Source organism: Aptenodytes patagonicus, chromosome 9 (genome assembly GCF_965638725.1).
Source record: "Aptenodytes patagonicus chromosome 9, bAptPat1.pri.cur, whole genome shotgun sequence".
NCBI lineage: Eukaryota > Metazoa > Chordata > Aves > Sphenisciformes > Spheniscidae > Aptenodytes > Aptenodytes patagonicus.
The window spans coordinates 22,953,280-22,970,704 of record NC_134957.1 but is presented as its reverse complement, the minus strand read 5'-3'; the positions used below and the strand labels follow the sequence as shown (position 1 = coordinate 22,970,704).

The following is a 17,425-nucleotide window of genomic DNA, read 5'->3' as shown; positions in this document are numbered from 1 at the left end:
AGCTAAGGAGCTGCAGCAGGATGGAGGATACAGCCAGCACCAGGGCAGCAAGGCGAAGGAGTCCTTTAAGTGTCTGACCCCCCGCAAAGCCCCTCAAAGTAAACCCAAAAGTCAGGATCTGGCACTAAAGAAGCAAGTTTAGCTCTGGGCATCACACCTGGTGTGTCACCCACCTGCTGCCCCTCCTCTGGGCTTGCGGGAGGCTGCGCCTGGACACCAGCAACTGCTTTTCCTCCGAACCTTCAGAGGTCAAGGGAGCTAATCTGGAAACCTGCAGGGGATAGAAAAAGGGACTTTTGTCAACAGGCAGCCATGCTATGTAGACTTGATAAATATGTGCAGTGCTAATTCGAAGCAGATTCCTGCTTTGCCACGAGCAGAATTCCTCCAAACCCTGCCATCAAAAACATTATGTCAGAGCTGCGGAGAAGCCTAACAAACAGGGGAGAAGTAGGGGTCATGTCAGGGTAACAGTGCGGTGGAAGCTGTAAGGAAGTGATTGAAGCCCTGTTCCACGGCCTGATGGAGTTTGTCATTAAGAAGGATTTCGCAAATGATTTGCAGCCAGTTCCCTGGGTCCGATTGGTACTTTCCAGCTTAATGCAAACCAGTGAGGAAACCAGCTTCCAGACCTAGTTAGGCCAAACTACCCAGGGAGGTTGCAGGCAAGAGATAACATAACATCGCCTGGGGCTGCGGAAGCGTAACTGAAACTGCGATTGGTTTTTAAGGAGATCGTTAGGTTCTCTCTCCCCATCTCCAGCAAACAGCTTTTATCTTGTCTCCCAAAATAGCAACCTCCCATCCTTCAAAACAAACCAAAAAAAAGGAAAACCTCTTGAGACAGGCACACAGACAAAGCCGACAGAAGTGGAACACAGAGCTGATCAAAAACAGATTCCAGCATCAAGTCCAAAGTCAGTTTCAGCCCATTTCTTCTTAATGGGTAAACTTAAGAAACTGAGAAAACAAAGTAATTACCTACCAAGCAGATTTTACTGACACTAAGCATTTACACGTTTCTGACACATATGATCCCTGTGATTTGATCAAATCCATCTCTGTTTAGTGTGGCGCATCAATTGAGTTGATCTCGGGAGGCTCTGGCTCATTTGCTTCTGGATTTATAGCTCAAGGAGAAATGATAAAGCAATGCTAACTGGGGTGGGCTTTTGTTCTGCTTCACTCTGACCATCCACCTTCCCTGTTCTGATTTCAACTCCATCCCACTCGTGGCCTTCCCTTGGCCTGCTCCTTCTGCAGGTCAGTGATTCATCACACAGGAGGACACAGATGTTCTTTACAAAGAAGTGTTTCCATGCAAGCTGATATTTTTCCTAGAAAAGAGGGCTGGGGATGAGGAATGAGATGGGGAGGAGGAATTCACCACTGTGCGAAAGGCCCGAGAATACGTATTGCCCAGTTTCCACCAGAGTTTGTGTGATGCTGCCTATACGACCCACCGGCACCCCCGGGAGCAGGGCTGACTGCCGGATTCACACCCGCAAGGCTCCAAGTAGGAAACCTTGGGGCATGTGGCCTGAGAAAAGAGGCGGACTCTCTGAGCAGCTAATCCGTAAGCATTTGGTGGTCAGCGGGCAGTCATCTTGCTTGATGGCAATACTAGGATTTAGCTGTGGAGCATGGTCAGAGGTTGTTTCGCAAGCCACCCTCTTCTCATTCAGCAGAACCTCATCCAGATTCCTCTGTCAGCTCTTGCATTTCTTAGAAAACAGCCATAGTCCTCTTCTGAGGTTTGGTTTATGGACAGTTTTGAGTCCAAAGCTGAGAACGCCCACTCTGCCTTTGAATCTCAGCAGTGCTGAGGTAGCACCAAAGAAGTTTGGAAAGGGAAGAGACCTGTACCTCAGGTCAGGCCCTGGTAGGCCATCTCAGCAGAACATCATGGCCCTAATAGTGCCTAAATGTGGCAGCTGAAGCTCTTAGAGATTACTTCATGTAGGTCACCAGCAAACGTTTTCTGAAGGACATCTCCTAGCGCTTTATCTTGTCTAATTTTAAATATTCCTAAAGATAGGGCTGGCATCATTGCTTCCTTTGGGAGATGAATTACACAGGCTGATGTAACTCAACCTTGGGAAGACTTTCTTTTCTCTCCCTAGACTCTTACCAGTTGTAACAGAAAAAAGCAGATAAATAGCTGCCCTTGGTATCGGATCTACCATGATTCCAACCTCTCCTGTTAAGCACTCTGATTTACAAAAATTTTACTATTGTAGCATTTAAAGGCCCCATTACAGTGTGCTGTGCAAGAAAGTAGTATCGAATCTATCAAAAGAGCTCTTGGTCTTCAGGTTAAACCATGTGGCAAATAACCAGATTAGCAGCAAAAGGGATGTGGGTTTAAACCATACTGACATTTTGTTTGAGGCATGGAAAACTGGCAGACCACTCATACGCTATTGAGGCAAAATTGTGTATATAAGCATCCTTGACACATGAGATGTCAGAGTCAAGCTACAAAACTGAGATCTAATTGCACGTATTTAGTTTCTTAACTGTTCCCTTCCTTAGATTTGGGCTACTGATCCTTGACTGAACATCGAAGAACACAGAGAAAATGATTCCCTAAGATAATAACTTGCAACATGCAAGTAAACTCATGCTTTCTTAAAAACAAACATCTCTCCGGCACTGAAATATTTTTGTCTTCAGTGGAGTTGAGCCACCAGCTTAGATGTAGGGACAAGTTTCCTTATTCTTTGGCTTGTGAGCTGCTTAGCAGGTTTCCTTACTGAACTCTGTATGCATTGACGGCCCATGCCAGTGTCTTTAGGAACGTGTTGGTCCCATCTAGACAGTTTTCACCGAACAAAAACAAATGAAGGGCTGTGTTGGTCTCCCTCTTAAGCCTCATCCGGCTCTACCGACTCAAATCACTGCAAACAAATCATTTCCGTGTACAAAGATTTCCGGAAGGAAAGACAGGACCCAGAGCGGATCCACATGGCATATCCTGATAATTCCCATCAGTTGGGCTTAAAACATCTTTTTTCAGATCTTATAAAGGTCATTATACATACATTCTGTACTGTACAGTGCTTAAGGACATGGTACAGCTAGTTTGGAGGTTTTCCCAACAGTCTCATGCGCAAGTGGCTGATGAAGCAAGAAGGAAGACTTGGGAGTCACCGATTTAGTCTGCAGATGCTAGAGGAGGGACGTGAGAGAGCATCCTCCTCTCATTTGATACCTACAGGCAGAGGCTGAATGCTGGCAGAGACCGTACAATGCTTTCAAAGAAACATACTTTTTGCTAAACCAAAGTTTCAGGGATTTTGTAACTTCTCTCTCTTCTTCTCTGGTCATTTTAATGTCTCTCTAGGGTAGCCATCTTACACTTTTCCAAAGTCTTAGGATGAATTATCATCATCTTTTATTGTCAAAGGAGTAAGCTGACATACAGTACAATAATTTAATTGACTCAGTAGTTTGAAATACTGTGTCGCTTGTTAATATTACCTTATGTTACATGCAAAATTTCTCTCTTAATGCATGTTCTGGCTAGGAACTTAAATAGCCAGACTAGGCGAATTTCAAAGTTATCACCCCTCAACAGCTATGTAAATATATGTATATATGGCAAGTGGGATTGGATTTTGGGTGAATACTGGCCAGTGCTTTAATTTGTGTGGTATGGCCAAGTGAAACTTCATTTACCAACCTCTTTAACTTTCATTTTCATCTGTTTGCTTTTAATTTATGTGAGTGTTATTTTCCAAGCTCCCATGGTACCAAAGCTGTCATTCAGAAACAAGTCTGACTGCTCTAAATTATTATTGAAAGTTGTTTCATGATTATACTTTCAAGATGATGGGGACTAGATTAGATCTATGGCTCCAGCAGTACGCTCTGGGTGCCTGTACAACCAGACACCAGAACAAATTTTCAACGTGTGTGAAACCAGCACTATTTTATTGAATTCTGGCAAAAATTTCATTTCACCACTGATGGTCGCTCCTGATAGCAACTTTTAGGAAAACCTAAGGGAAATCCCTCCTTAATATTTTATGTTGCCAGCTTAAAGTCTGACCTCTACTGGCAGTCGGGATGAATTATAAACTGATGCATGTACGGGTTATTGCATTGCCTCCTAAACACTGAACTAAAGGCCATTTCTTGCCTTCAGAAAAATAAACCCCACTGCATTCTCCCTGTCTCCTGCCTTGTGAACAGACTGACCGGCATGCAGCTTTAATATCGCCTTGGTGCACCATGTTCCCTCTGCGGGAAGGGCCACCACAGCATAGGAATCACTAAATATATTTCCAGTCTGCCAAGAAGTGTGCAATAAGGTTGTGATTAACAAGTAAAAAAAAAAAAAAAAATTACTGTATCATATCCACACAGAAAAGAAAATTACTGGGGTTTTTTTTTAATCTGATGGCTATTGTCACTTCAGTAGAAAAAGATGAGAAATGTATAAAACTGTATAGAAGACCTATTGAAAACTTTTCTACTACTGCTCTAACTTAAAAAAAGTCCATTCTCTTTAGCGAAATATCCAGCCTGAAGGGCTTTACCCTTATCCTAAGTATAGGCAGCCCATTTATTCCAGGTTAAAAGTCCAGTATAAACGTTAAAACTGGGTAGGAACAAGAGAGAAGTCACTGCTTGCATCAATAGAGATTTACTACTTGTTTTTTCATGAGAGGTCCTGGCTCATATCAAGATAGATTTCAATAGCGACTGATTCTTTCTGTGCACATGAGCAGGTTGGGGAATACTTCTTGGAATAGAGTCAGCACAACAATTGCTTTCATTATTTGCAGCTGTACGAAACAAATAAGTTTGAAAGAAATATAGAGAGGTGCCAAATTCAATCCCATTGATGTGTGAGTGAACACAGTGTTTACTGCTGTGCTGTGACACACATGAAGTCTGTGAATTACTGCTGTTGACTTTTCAGCCTTACATGTCACCTTTGATAAATGAGCTAATCTGCTGATAGCTACTCAAAATAATAAAGTAATTTAGTTAAAAGAGTTTTAAAACATTCCTTCCTTAGCATCTGAAACTTTCTAAGTAACTACTCACCGCATACAAATTACCCTGTATAGAGCAATTCTGATTAGATTAAAGGGAACTGAATGTAGGGGTTTGACAAGCTGGAATCATAACTCGATCCATGGTTTATTGTCTGTAGCTGTGAAGAACTGTTGGGCTGACATGTAATAAAAATATCCAGCTATCTATCCATCGATACACAAATGTGCTCCCAGGAGTTGACCTGTGGTGACAATTCTGAGTTGACTCAGGGACACAGGGAAGCCTGGAAAGGACCCAGGGGAGACAGATCTAGATGGCCTTCTACCTTCCCATTTTCCTACCCAGTGCTCTGGAGAAAGGAGAGAGATCTTGGCTAGATTCACTTCCAGACAAATGCTGTATTATATCTGAAGACTGAGTAGCAGTAATTTGTTGAGTCCCCTGGGAGGAGGTGAAGGGCAGGAAGAACATGTGCTGTGGTGGACTGCAGTGAGAGTGGAGGGTGAACCTTGGGGCCAAAGCCACCAGCAGAGAGGTATGTCAGGCTCTTGCAGGGGCTGCTCCTCATGGTGGTTCATCCCAGAGACCAATGCGTGCCCTTGTTCCCCCTCTCACTCGCAGCCTTGTCTGAAGAATGTGCCCTCTCCTCAGGATGGTCAAGTCAAGGAAGAATGAAAGCTATGTCTGGAGCGCCTATGAAGTAATCCTGTCTGGGAGTCATTAGAAACACTTGCATCTGCAACCCTAAAGCTTTTCTCAGGACACCACGTTGGGGGAGAGGCAAAGACAGTTTCATACCTCACATTTTTTAATTTTTTTTCCCCTCAAGTCTTTAGCACATAGCGTGGTCTCTTTTTTTGTGTGTCTCGTTCCCACTGGGTCTGCATATTTGCTAATCATGGATATGTGCCAGGTCTTCTCTTTCCCAGAGGAATTGCCGTAATTTGGATCAAGAAATAACAACATTCCCAGCCTTTTTTCCATCGACATGAGATTACTGCATTTCCTAAATACTTTAAACTGCTTGAGTGCGTGGCAGATGATTGCAGATGTTGCCACCTCCTTTCCCAGATTTCATGTTTATTTTATGGCTGTAGATCTCAGTTCTCGACTTGTCATCCAGTTACAAAGAAAGGACATGTCCCCTCGCTACATAACTCAACATAAGCACAGGGTGGTGATATCTCTGTCATTCTGTAGGACTCTACAGTGTCAGAGGGAAAACAATGGCTCTGATTAATGAGCTGCTGCCGCCAAAGACCAAACAATTTTGACCTAGAGTTGCTTTCTGTGACCTCTTTCCATAAATCTGCAACTCATACAGCGATCCGTATCATGGACAGCCAAGAAAGCACATGGCATTGTACGTTCAGGGAGTTGCCTTTGAGCAGGTGTAGTCGAACTCCAAAGGTTATGTTTTGATTACAGAAAAACAGAGAAAAGTTCCTGTTAATTGACATAGGGGTTTTTAAGCATCAGCACACAAAGCAGTAAGGTGGCCCTGCTGAAGAGTTTCTGCTGATTACAGAAGGAAGCCAGAGTGACCCTGTGCCACTTGACCAGGAAATGCTGATGCATCTATGGGTGAGGAAAAGCCTTGTAGGAACAACTCCCAAGAGCAGGGCCAATGTCTTATCTTATCTTTAAACACTTGCTCTACTTAGCAGTTGTTTTTACTGTGCTGTTGTTGATGTCTCCTCTGCTTGAGACTGATGATTTAATTTTTTGTTGTTGTCACTAGGAACATTTACACCCAAACTACCGTCTCTGGCTGAGCTACACAAAACTTCTATTTGTGGCAGGCAGAGAAGAAGAATGGGTGTGAACTACTCCCCTTTCTGATGAGTCAGCTAAACAAATACTAGCTTCTCTGGCTTGGAAAATCAATGAAAACATGAAGCCTGTTGCTTTGCCAGCAGATACTATTGGGTTAACACTAGCATTTGAATATCCTGAAACCCATGCGCTTTCCAAGGACAGGCTTTTCAGGGAGAGTTTTTTTTCCGATTATAGTCAAGCCTGCTTCTTGGGTCCATTAATCATCTGCTTTCTTTGTGTTTCACCCTCCAATTGTGAGAGTTGTCGCATTGTCTGTGGTTTGGATTCCTCAGCAAAGGTGGTGGAGCTCTCTTATTTTAGTTTGCCTACTGCTTTTGGGTAATTTTTCTTGACTTCGCAATTATCTTGGAAGTATCATGTAACCGAGATATCCAGTCTGGGCGTGCGGAGAATAGCTTGGCTAGCAGCCTTCAGCACATGGAGCACTTAAAGTGGCATTCCTACCTCGTGTGAGACTAGGACTGAGACAGGGTCTAAACCCCTACTCATCTCCTCCTCTAGGAAAAGTAGTTCAGCAGGGAATAAACCAGTAACCTACAGGGGTTTGGCCTGTGTCAGCACCTGATGAGGAAGTCACAGCCCCCCTCCATTAAGCACTGTACAGATGCATAGGAAAAGATGAAGGGTTTAAATCTTTACAGACAAATTATTATCCTCGATATACACATGGAGAATTGAGGCTTAGGAGAGCAAACAACCTGATCAAAACCAACTCCCTGAGCAAATCAGAAGAGGAATGAAATGGGAGAGAGGCACTCAAACCACATTAGGTCTAGAGGGTGAGTTACCCTCTAACAACGCTTTCTGACCTACACGTTCCCCATCTGCAGCCCATCACGGGGGCCTTTGGCCTCTGTACTGACTCGGTACCCTTCAGGTGGCTTGACACAGAACTCACTAGCCGGCAGAAAAGAAGAAAATTGAGAGGTTTGTTCCTGACTTACAGCCAAGATCTTCACCACAAGAGCATCCCTTCTTCTTTGCTGGGAAAGTCAATGCTAGCAATAATATTTCATTTAGAAAATTTTGCATTTTGAATAGAGAGCATAAGACATTTTATTAATGTCAGTGCATGAGTCTAGAAGAATCAAAAATTGGATGTCCTTCTCCCACCCAAATTCACAACAAAAAGGGGGGGAGGTGGGTCTTTTTATTTATTTGCTGCTGTCTTTTTAAGCCTTTAAAATAACAGAAAATTACTCGATTATAACAAGCGAAAGCTGATTCCAGGAGCTGAAGACTTAATAAACACACCAAATATTGCAAGGCGTGTGATACAATAATGCTGGCAGTACTGTCATGTCTTCTCTTTTCATAGGGGGTAACCTTGAAATAAACCCTAAAATGATTACAGGCCATTGGTTTAAACACACACAGCTTTTCAATGAATCCTTGAGCTTTCTAATTCCAGTAAAAATGGGGTTTCCTTGGGGATATAGTCATGAAAATACCCTTTAAAACGGGTACCTCTTCATTTTTCAGACGTGCTCACACTGTGTGCTTGTGATGAGGTACCCTGGCATCTCAGAGGAAAGCACGTTCTGTCTCCTTCACGTCATTTACTGCTGCAGACACAAAGTTGTTTGGAGAGACTGAGCTTCCCCAGTTTTTCCCTGGCAGGCAGCATAGGTAACGGCTCTTCATCTGCATGATCCATATTATTGGCGATCACCTTATTACTGGTGACCAGGGCCACGCACGCTGTTTGTACAGCCCCCATTGATTCCAGAGTGTTTTCAGAGCACAGATTATGCTCCCGATCCAGGCTCTGACTCAGAAATGCTTTAAGGTAAGCACGGCTTACAAAAGCGTCCCCAGTCTATTGCCAGCAATGAACAAAACAGTTTTTAAATGTTGTGTATATGCTTCTCCCCTTCCCCCACTAAAATCAGCTCTAAAACTCTTGACTTCCAGTCCTTTCTAATGGGACCTGATGTGTCCTGGGGCCCAGATCTATGCACAAGAGTGACTTTACACACATGAATAGTCCCTGGAGTTCAATCATGTGCAAAAAGCTATTTGTGTGCCCAAGTCCTTGTGGAATCGGGGCCTTAGTCTAACCTGCTTCATTTAGCTGTCAACACAGTGGTCTCCGGTTTGCCTAGCAATTCTTTCTTTTTCATCTGATGCAGAGGTTAGGTGCTCTTTGATACTGTTCTTTCAGCTTTCCCCTCCTCTGTGCGCTGCAGTGCCCAAAAAGGGATGTGTGTATCTCTCAAGCAGATATCATATTGACGTTAGCTGTCACTATGTACAATACCTAGATATGTTCAATCTCACAAGTATTTGTGAGTGTTCCTTTGGGGATAGATACTGGGTAGTTACAGTGCCTAGAGGATGCTTGAAGGAAGGCTGTTACAATAAGAAACAGAGATTAAAAATAGTTTTTATCCATGCTCACTGATGGTCCTAGCATGAACAATCAGGCTTAGTGTGGGAGGGATCTCCCTCAGCCAAGTGAGAGAGAGTTAGAAATCATCTGACAGAGAGGTGAGGGAGGTCACACATTACCCTCTGCCTCGGGATCCTCCCATGTTTAATGTTGGCTGTGCTGCAAAATTAGATTATCCCAGGAAAAACAGTTTTCAATATACTTTTCTTCCCTGGATAATGTATCAGTCAACCTTTCACATTTCACTCCCAAGGATTCGTGTGGTTGTGCTGTGTTTGGGGTTTTCACCGTCAAGAGCAGAATGTTAAAGTCTAGATTGAAGGTAAGAATAAACTCTCAGAATTAGAAATGGTGCAGTGAGGCTCTGGACAGAAGGTCTGTCTTGCTGTAGTCAACTTGCGTTGGCAACAAGTAATTGAGGACAGGAACCTAACATCAGAGGTAACATGTCACTTCCCAGGAGGAGCCTGTCTTTCTCCCTTGGTTTACAGAGGGGATGTTGTGCTAAAACCTACTTGTAGCTCTGCAGGAGGCAACGGGGTCTCTGCTAATTCTGCAGTATTATCACTCTAGCATCTTATCCCAAACCATGCCGGAGGATCTAAGGAAGGATGCTGCCCCAGGTTCCTCACCCCAGCCAGACAGCAGTGTTAGCTTCACAAAGAAAATGGCAGGGACAGCCATGGTACCGATGCTGTTTTCTGGGCCTTTATACATCGTTCTGCAGAACGGAGCCTGCCAAGCTGTTTGTTCCTCTGCAGAGCTTTGCTGTGGTAGTGACAGGGTTGGCTTGAGTACTTGTTTTTAACTTTATGACCCTTGTAGCCCTAGAGCAGGACCAAAATTATTTAGCAGAGGAGAATGTTATTTTAGGCCTGGACATTGTAATTTGAGCTGTGCAATCAGAGCACATTAGCTTCAGCAGGACTTGGTCCAGCAGCACGGGTCTCCCATCCCAGTCTGGGCAGGTTGTAGTCCTGGTTTTATAGCGTACCACAGAGTATTGCCTCAGAAAGCTGTTCTTCAAGTCTGAGAGTTTATATATAAAGTGCAGAGTAGCTGTGAAAAACTTTTTTGAGATGGGCTAGACATGTATTGATTAAAGCCAGAAAACCAAAAGGAAATACATCAAAATGGTGAACGTTCACGTAGCACACGAAGAAGAAGGAAAAGCACTGCAACTAAGCTACATGGCGTATTTAAACAATGCTTTTCTATGGGATGCCAACACTGGGTTTACTTTGCCCTTCCCAGAACTATCGCACCTGCCTGGGTTTCACCACTCCTGCAATCAAAAGCTTACCAGCAAGTCAGAGACCTGCACACAATGTCCCAGAAGACTCAGCCTTTGTACAAGCTAAACAGTATCTACCTGCAACCCAGGTTGCCCTGGCACCACAGACCGGTGTGAATGAGGATCCAAAGCTAAACAAATGTTAGGGAGCAGGACTGTGGAAAACGAGGGTATGCACTGCCAAGCATGAGGCAGCCTACACGCCTGCTTCCCTCTGCAGGAAGCTTCTTGCAGCATCCTAACGCCTTCTTAAAGCCACGAGTCTCCTCAAATATATAAAACAAATATGAAAGTGGAGTAGATCCCTTTCTTCTCATCCAACATGCCCCGGGGCTGTCTCCAGCTTTGCCTCCAAAAAATGAAGTCTAGCTCTAAAAGGACCGTGGGAGGTTAAAAATTTTGTGAGGCATCATCCTGCCAGTTTTGGCATTTAGGTGTCCTGATATAGCACAGCCGCACCTTTTCCCCCACTATTCTCTCAGTTTTGCCCTCAAACTCTTTTTTTTTTCCAGTCCACTCAGCTTTGGCTCTCTGGAGTGCCAGAAAGGGCACACGCTGTGTTTATATAAACCCTCTGTCACCTGGCAGCAGCGATCAAATGTGTGTGTGGCAGAGGAATTTCTCCTGTCCTCCATGGGGTAGAAAAGCACTGAAATTACACTTTGCTTATTCTTTTCTTCAGCTCCCGAAGCCAAAATAAACTTTGGGAAAGAAGTAGCTCAGAAGTATAAACAGAATAATTGAAAAATACTTTTCTTTCTTTTAGCAAAAACAGTCTCAAATATTATAAAAGCCCAAGGACCGCATTGCTCTCCGGTCACAACAGCAGCTCAGGTCTAATGCCAGCTGCCTGGCACTGCGCTCCAGACCCCTCTGACAGTGTCACACTTGCTCATGAGAGGTAAAACTCAGGCCTGTTCAAAAGGCCGGCTCGAGACATCAGCTAAGCCCCCCCTAAGCCCTAAGAACAACTGAAGGCACAAGAGGAAAGAAATAAAGGATTATTTCAAACCCCAGGATTTTCTAAGTTGAAGCAGCACCTGGCTGAAGTCACAGCATAAACAGCCCGGAGCAGATCACGGTCGTAGCTGTGTCCTGGGAGAGCTACACAGGACCCAAACAACCCTCAGCTAGCAAATTAAATGACACTTGACAAACATATTCAAAGCTGGTGGCCATTTTTCGGATTGTTTTTGCAAAGCTCAGCACATGGTCTCAAGAGACTGAAATACCTCAGCACCATGAAATAACACATGCCAAAGCTCAGCCCATGCTCAGTGTGAACTGGTTGTTTCTAGAAGCCGGAGGGGACTCGGAGTCAAGTGCAAGGGCGTACTTGCCTGATATTGTCTCCTCCTGCAGAGTTTTTTCTGTTTTTTTCTGTTGATTCTTTGCTAAATGTGATGCTGCACCCTGTACGTGTCATGCTGAACGTGTTTAGGAATAACGGTACTTCTTAAAAGAAACAGGGGAACTGCAGGGCTGGAACCCACTGGCTATTTTGCTTCCACAGCGTTACATGTAATAGCAGTTTTTAAGTAGGGCCGTGCTAAATAATGTCACACAGATGCACTGGAGGGAGTTTGTGTGGGCCAGCTCCAACTTCGTATTCTGCAAAGGACTTTGGAGATAGAGCTACAGTGTCATCAGTTATGCAAAACTCGGGGGGGGACGACAGGGTATCTCTGATGCTGAAGTACTGGTCAGGACTAGTTTGAAGTCTCAGCTACAGGTCTAGAGGAAGGGTCAGTATGCCTTCAAAGGGAGTCCAGCAACATGCTGTCTGGGCAGGATCCCCTTTGGGAAGGAATCTCTGGTGCCGTGAGATTAGCTGGCCTCCGCTGAGTTACTGATGGGAATTCGAGTGGCTCATGGAGGAAGCCAGACTCTCCAAAGTGGGAGTGATTCACTCTCCAGGCTGAGAGAATATGCCAGGCTAAGAGCATTTTACTCAAATCCAGCAAAAAAGAGATGAGAGCTGGGAGGTGGGAGGCAAGAAAATCACTGTTTCATCCAGTTGAAAAGCCCTAATGTTTCTCTTTTTGCTAGATATGTTATCTTCACTATTCTGCTGAGAATAATGCCTCTGTTACAAGCCCAGCTAAAGATTTCTGGCTTATCAAGTTCAAGGCAAAGGAGAAGATACAGATTTGAAGAGCAGGAGGGGAAAGAAAACATACGGCTTTAATGTCAGAGCTTTGGAAACTGAGATACTTATCTAAGTCTGTTTTCTCCTTTCCTTGATTATGTTACTTTGAATTTGGACAAGGAAACCAGCCTGGCCAACCTCACTTCTGTTTCTTCTCAGTTTCACTTTCTGAAAATTATATTGTCATCGATGTACACTCAGATACGCATCTCACTGAGGACAGTTTCACATTCAGAAGACATTTCCTGAGCCAGGAGATGATGATGATGATAGAGACCTTTATCACTACTGTCACTGAAGACCATTGTCATCAGAGACCTGACAAACCTTGTCACACTAGCACAGATGATGGTGTCCCAGACACCACTGCAAATCTGCCTTGGAGCATTACACCAGTATACAGCCACGATGCCCACAAAGCAAGAAGCTCGCTATTTAGTCCCAATGCAGTATTTGTGAATGGGTTTTGATTTGCTTTTAATATGGCAGATGCTTCACAGTTGTGAATCAGAGTTGCTCCCCAGAATTATTGTTTTCTCTTCTCCCATTGATTAAAACGTAACGTATGAGCTCACACATCAAATTATTTCCCAAAGACCTGACTCCTTCCACTTTTATATGTGTGTAAAATCCTTTTGAAACGAATCTGTTCTCTTAAAACTGCAATAATTCAGTAATAAAGCTAGCTCTAAATAAAAGGAGAGAAAGACCACTAGCAGAAATGCAGGTGCTCAGTGTTAGAAAAGAGAGAGATGAATAAAGGAAACCAAAAACAAACTAAGGGGTTCTCACAACTAACTCCACACTCAACTGAATTGCATCGGTATAAATGCAAGCACTGTGTGGGCCCCCAAATTAGGAACTATTTACAAAACAAAAAGCTTGCCTCAACTGTATTGTGCCTGTTCTAACCGTACTGAATAGCCTGCCTAATGATGATTTCTTCTTTATTTGGGTCAGGTCTTGCTGAGGAAGAATTTTTTGAGAAACCAACACTAAGCACTGCGAAAGACCACATTGTCATCTTAGCAGGAGAGACCCTAAAAATAAAATGCAGGTAAGGATTGCTCCAGCAATGCTGGATTTCCTTGGTTGTATTGATTACCTCGGCACAGTACAGCTCCTGGGTAGGGTAGAGCAGAGACTGCTGCACGGCCAGCTGGGAACCGGTGCTGTTTACCCTCACATGCATTTCTGCGTGGAGGAGAATTTGATGGGCTGTAATAGAGAAGGGAGGAAAGTCTCAGGTCAGCATTCAGCTTGGCCAGATTCTTTATGCTGTAAAGGGGCCCAAGCAAAATCCTGAGTCAGCACACGGGAAAGCTTATGGGAGGGGGATGTACCACGCTTAAGGACATGGCTGGAAAATCCTCATCTGAAAATAGGTTCAGATTCAGCTCTTCTGCGGCTAAAATCACTCTTTTGCTCCCTGTCCATTAGTAAATGACAAACAAGATCACCAGGGCATGTCATTAGCTCTTTGCATATATATATGAGCTTAAACTTCCTGACCTCAAATACCATCTAACCTATAAGATGACAGTTAAATAAACAGCAGTTAGTATGTGAACATTCAAAGACCTGACCTGTTTTAACATATCATATTCTTTAAATCAAAGATAACCAGGACTCATAAAAAACCAGACTGCTGATATTGTAAATTACGGCAGCTCTTCAGTTCTTGGCACAATGTGCAAAAACTAGCCATGCAAGAAACAAGCAAAATTTTGGTAATGATGTGTGTTTACGGGGAGACGATCCTCTGGAAATGGGGGATGTAGCGTTTGGTCACAGCTGACTGGCACACAGCTATATATAATACAAAGAGTCAGAGCACTTTCTGTTGTGTCAAACGTACATTAGCTTGCTCGGTCACACAAAAGGCCTCAGACTGAGATGTACGTAGGTGTCGCTTGTTCCGAGTGTGATTTATACGCCAAGCTACTGTGGGAGGTTGGTTTTTTAATTTCTTCTGAGCGCGTTGTAGGAGAGAAGGCTTAAGGTAATGCAGACTATCACAGTTTCTCTCCCTCTCTCTCTCACATACACATTATTTTTACACCTTCTTGCAACCCCCCCTTGACCGTAGCCACTACATGGATGGTTTCTTGCAACAGCAGTTACTGGAAACAGTAAGACAAAGCAGTGGGAAGGTGAATCTAAGCTGTAGTTTATGCTGACACATATGTCTCTTCTGATTTTTGTCCTAGTCTATTTAATTCATTGTTATAGTGAAAGATAAATTGACTCACACTGTGTAAATTTGTGATGTCTTCTGGAGTGTCAGGCAGTTTTTTTCCAAATACCTCCAGCTAGCCGTGTGGCTTATGAGGTCAAAACAACCTTACAGTGGTATTTTTAGCTAGGCAAGCAGCAAGTATGATGGCAATAAAGTTTAAACAGTCCTTTAAAATCTAGATGCAGTGCTTCATAAAACACGTTATGTGGACATGGGTTCAGTGTAGTGCTCCAGGCCAATTAAATCAATACTTTTCAGCAGTTCTCCATCCACTGCCTTTTGAATCTGTAGGAACATCCTATTTTTCTCATATCACCAGATGAATAAATAGATGAAGAAATTGTTAGCACTTCAGTCCCAAATTGCTTTATGGATGCAAAGCAATAAATCCACACGACAGGTCTGAGAAACAGAAAAGTATGCTAGCATGCTTCCGTGCTAGCATGGGAACAGAGGCCCGGAGCACTTCAGTTCCTTGACTCAGGTCACGCAAGAGCTGGGAATAGAAGCTGGAAGTGTGATTTCTGCACAGCGAGTGCGAGATTCCCCGTATCAGGTCCTTTGCGGATGTCCATCATCCTGCCTCCTCTGACACACCAGCATCTGCACACTCACGGATTAGCTCCGGACTGGCCCAAAGGGAGCTCTGAAGTCCTTCGTACTTCCAGGGGGCATTAGGGCTGTGTGGAGCAGAGCACAGGACAGCAGACCGAGCAGGTAGCTGCTGAAGACTGCGGTAACTCTGTGTGAACATCCCTTCTCCCTTAAACTCCATTCATTTGAGGTTCTTGGCCAGGATTTCCTGATTTTTGGCAGCTTGGCCAAAGCTACTGCCGTGACTCCCCTCTGCCAGATGTGTGAAAATCCCAAAGCGATAGCCAAAGTCTTCATCTTCCACCAGGATAAAATATGCAGGAGGAAGAAGTGGGCATATGTAAGGAAGCATAGGTGTGTGAAATCCCTGACCTGCGCTGCAGAGCCACTGTTGCAGATTTCCAGCCCTGATGGACACCAGACTGCGTGTCTGGTAGAGGGGCAGGAACATGATGACACGCTGGGAGTTGAGTGTCTGAATATGAAGTGGCATTGTTCCATATTCTGGGCCAGAAGTCCCATTTCTTGACAGAGGTGGTCATTACATCATTAATGACGTTAGTAAGGTAGGGAAAGAGCACTGGGTAGGGACCTCCACATCAAAAAATAATTCATTGCTCTGAAGGAGCAATGAATTGGCAGGAAGCTGGTATGACGGATGAGGTGGGGTTGTCCAAGTCAACAGTGCATCCAAAAACGAGGGTGAGGTTGCTCACCAGAGAGGATATTCACACTTTTCCCAGTGCTCTCGTTCAGCTACGTGCTGGGAATAACCTCAAGAGTTCAGCCCCATGTCCGCATCATCTTCAGGAAGGCGACAAAAGGACGGGCAGAAACGGGGGCCAAGAGGATGTTTGTTTAAGTGTCACTGAATTTGCTGGCAAACGCGTTCCCTTATTGCGCCTATTGCACCACTACAAAGCCACTGGCACAGAAAGAGCAGTTAGAGTTATTAGCTAACTGGAAACTTCACACAGCTTGCTTGTTAGGTGCGTTTGGTATTAGCATCTCTTATACTGAGTCGATGTGTCTAGACCAGATTTTTCCCTGGTGACACTCAGTTGGAGAAATCCAGAGGTTCTTACTCCTTCCTCAGCTCAGCAAATGCCGTTGGGTCAATGGGAATTCACCGAGTGAGAAGGGGTGAGTCAACCCCCCGCCCTTTTGAAGAGTGGCTTCGCTCTGCAAACGCAGGCAGACAGAACTGCCTCCCTCTAATATTAACTTCTTCCCCAGGAAAATCCATGCACAATTACCCCCATACCCCACCGGTTTCCACACTGACCACCAAAAAACCAGTCTGCTACAAAAAGACCATAATCTTCGTCTCATAAGCATGTCTAGCATGTACTAGTGCATCACTAGAGCCCTCAAAGTGTAGCCCAAGCAGAAGAGAGCTCCAAGAGCTCCTGCTGCCATGGTGCGGCCTGACGTTTCCAGCACAACAGGACTAGCGCAACCAGTGCCTGTTCCCGAGCTAACTTAGATCAGTTGAAAGCTCTCTCGGAGTCCTGCAACAGGTTATAAAAAGGCCTTGCTTTTGGTCGGTGAACTACATAGAATTGCATTTGACATTAGCTGTGATCATAGATAAGACAACAAACGGGTCAGGTGGGTGAAATGGTGTATCACCTGCCCTGCTAGCTTTATGTTCTGACTGCCGTGACAAGGTGAAGTGAAAAAAAATGCCTTGAGCAGATATTCTAAGAAAGATTTGTAATCTGATTAGTTCCAGACCCTTCACAAAAATCAAGATTGAGTCACTGCTGATTAAGCAAGAAAGGTGACGCGACGTTACATAAATGTTCTCCTCTCTCCACGCAGCCTTAGTATAAGAAAATATAAGTTAATTTAGCTGTTAAAATATGCAAAGTTCTCAGCGCGGAAGAAACATATAATTTTATCTGG

The 17,425-nt window shown here is 44.2% G+C and overlaps 1 protein-coding gene across 2 annotated transcripts in view; it reads left to right on the top strand.

Annotated features, from left to right (window-relative positions):
* Positions 1-17,425, top strand: part of LOC143164627 (vascular endothelial growth factor receptor kdr-like) — a 143,679-nt gene that overhangs the window by 23,400 nt on the left and 102,854 nt on the right. For both annotated transcript variants that reach the window (XM_076347462.1, XM_076347461.1), the window contains exon 2: positions 13,645-13,741. In XM_076347462.1, the coding sequence (XP_076203577.1) occupies positions 13,645-13,741 (97 nt within the window). The remainder of the gene's footprint in view (positions 1-13,644; positions 13,742-17,425) is intronic.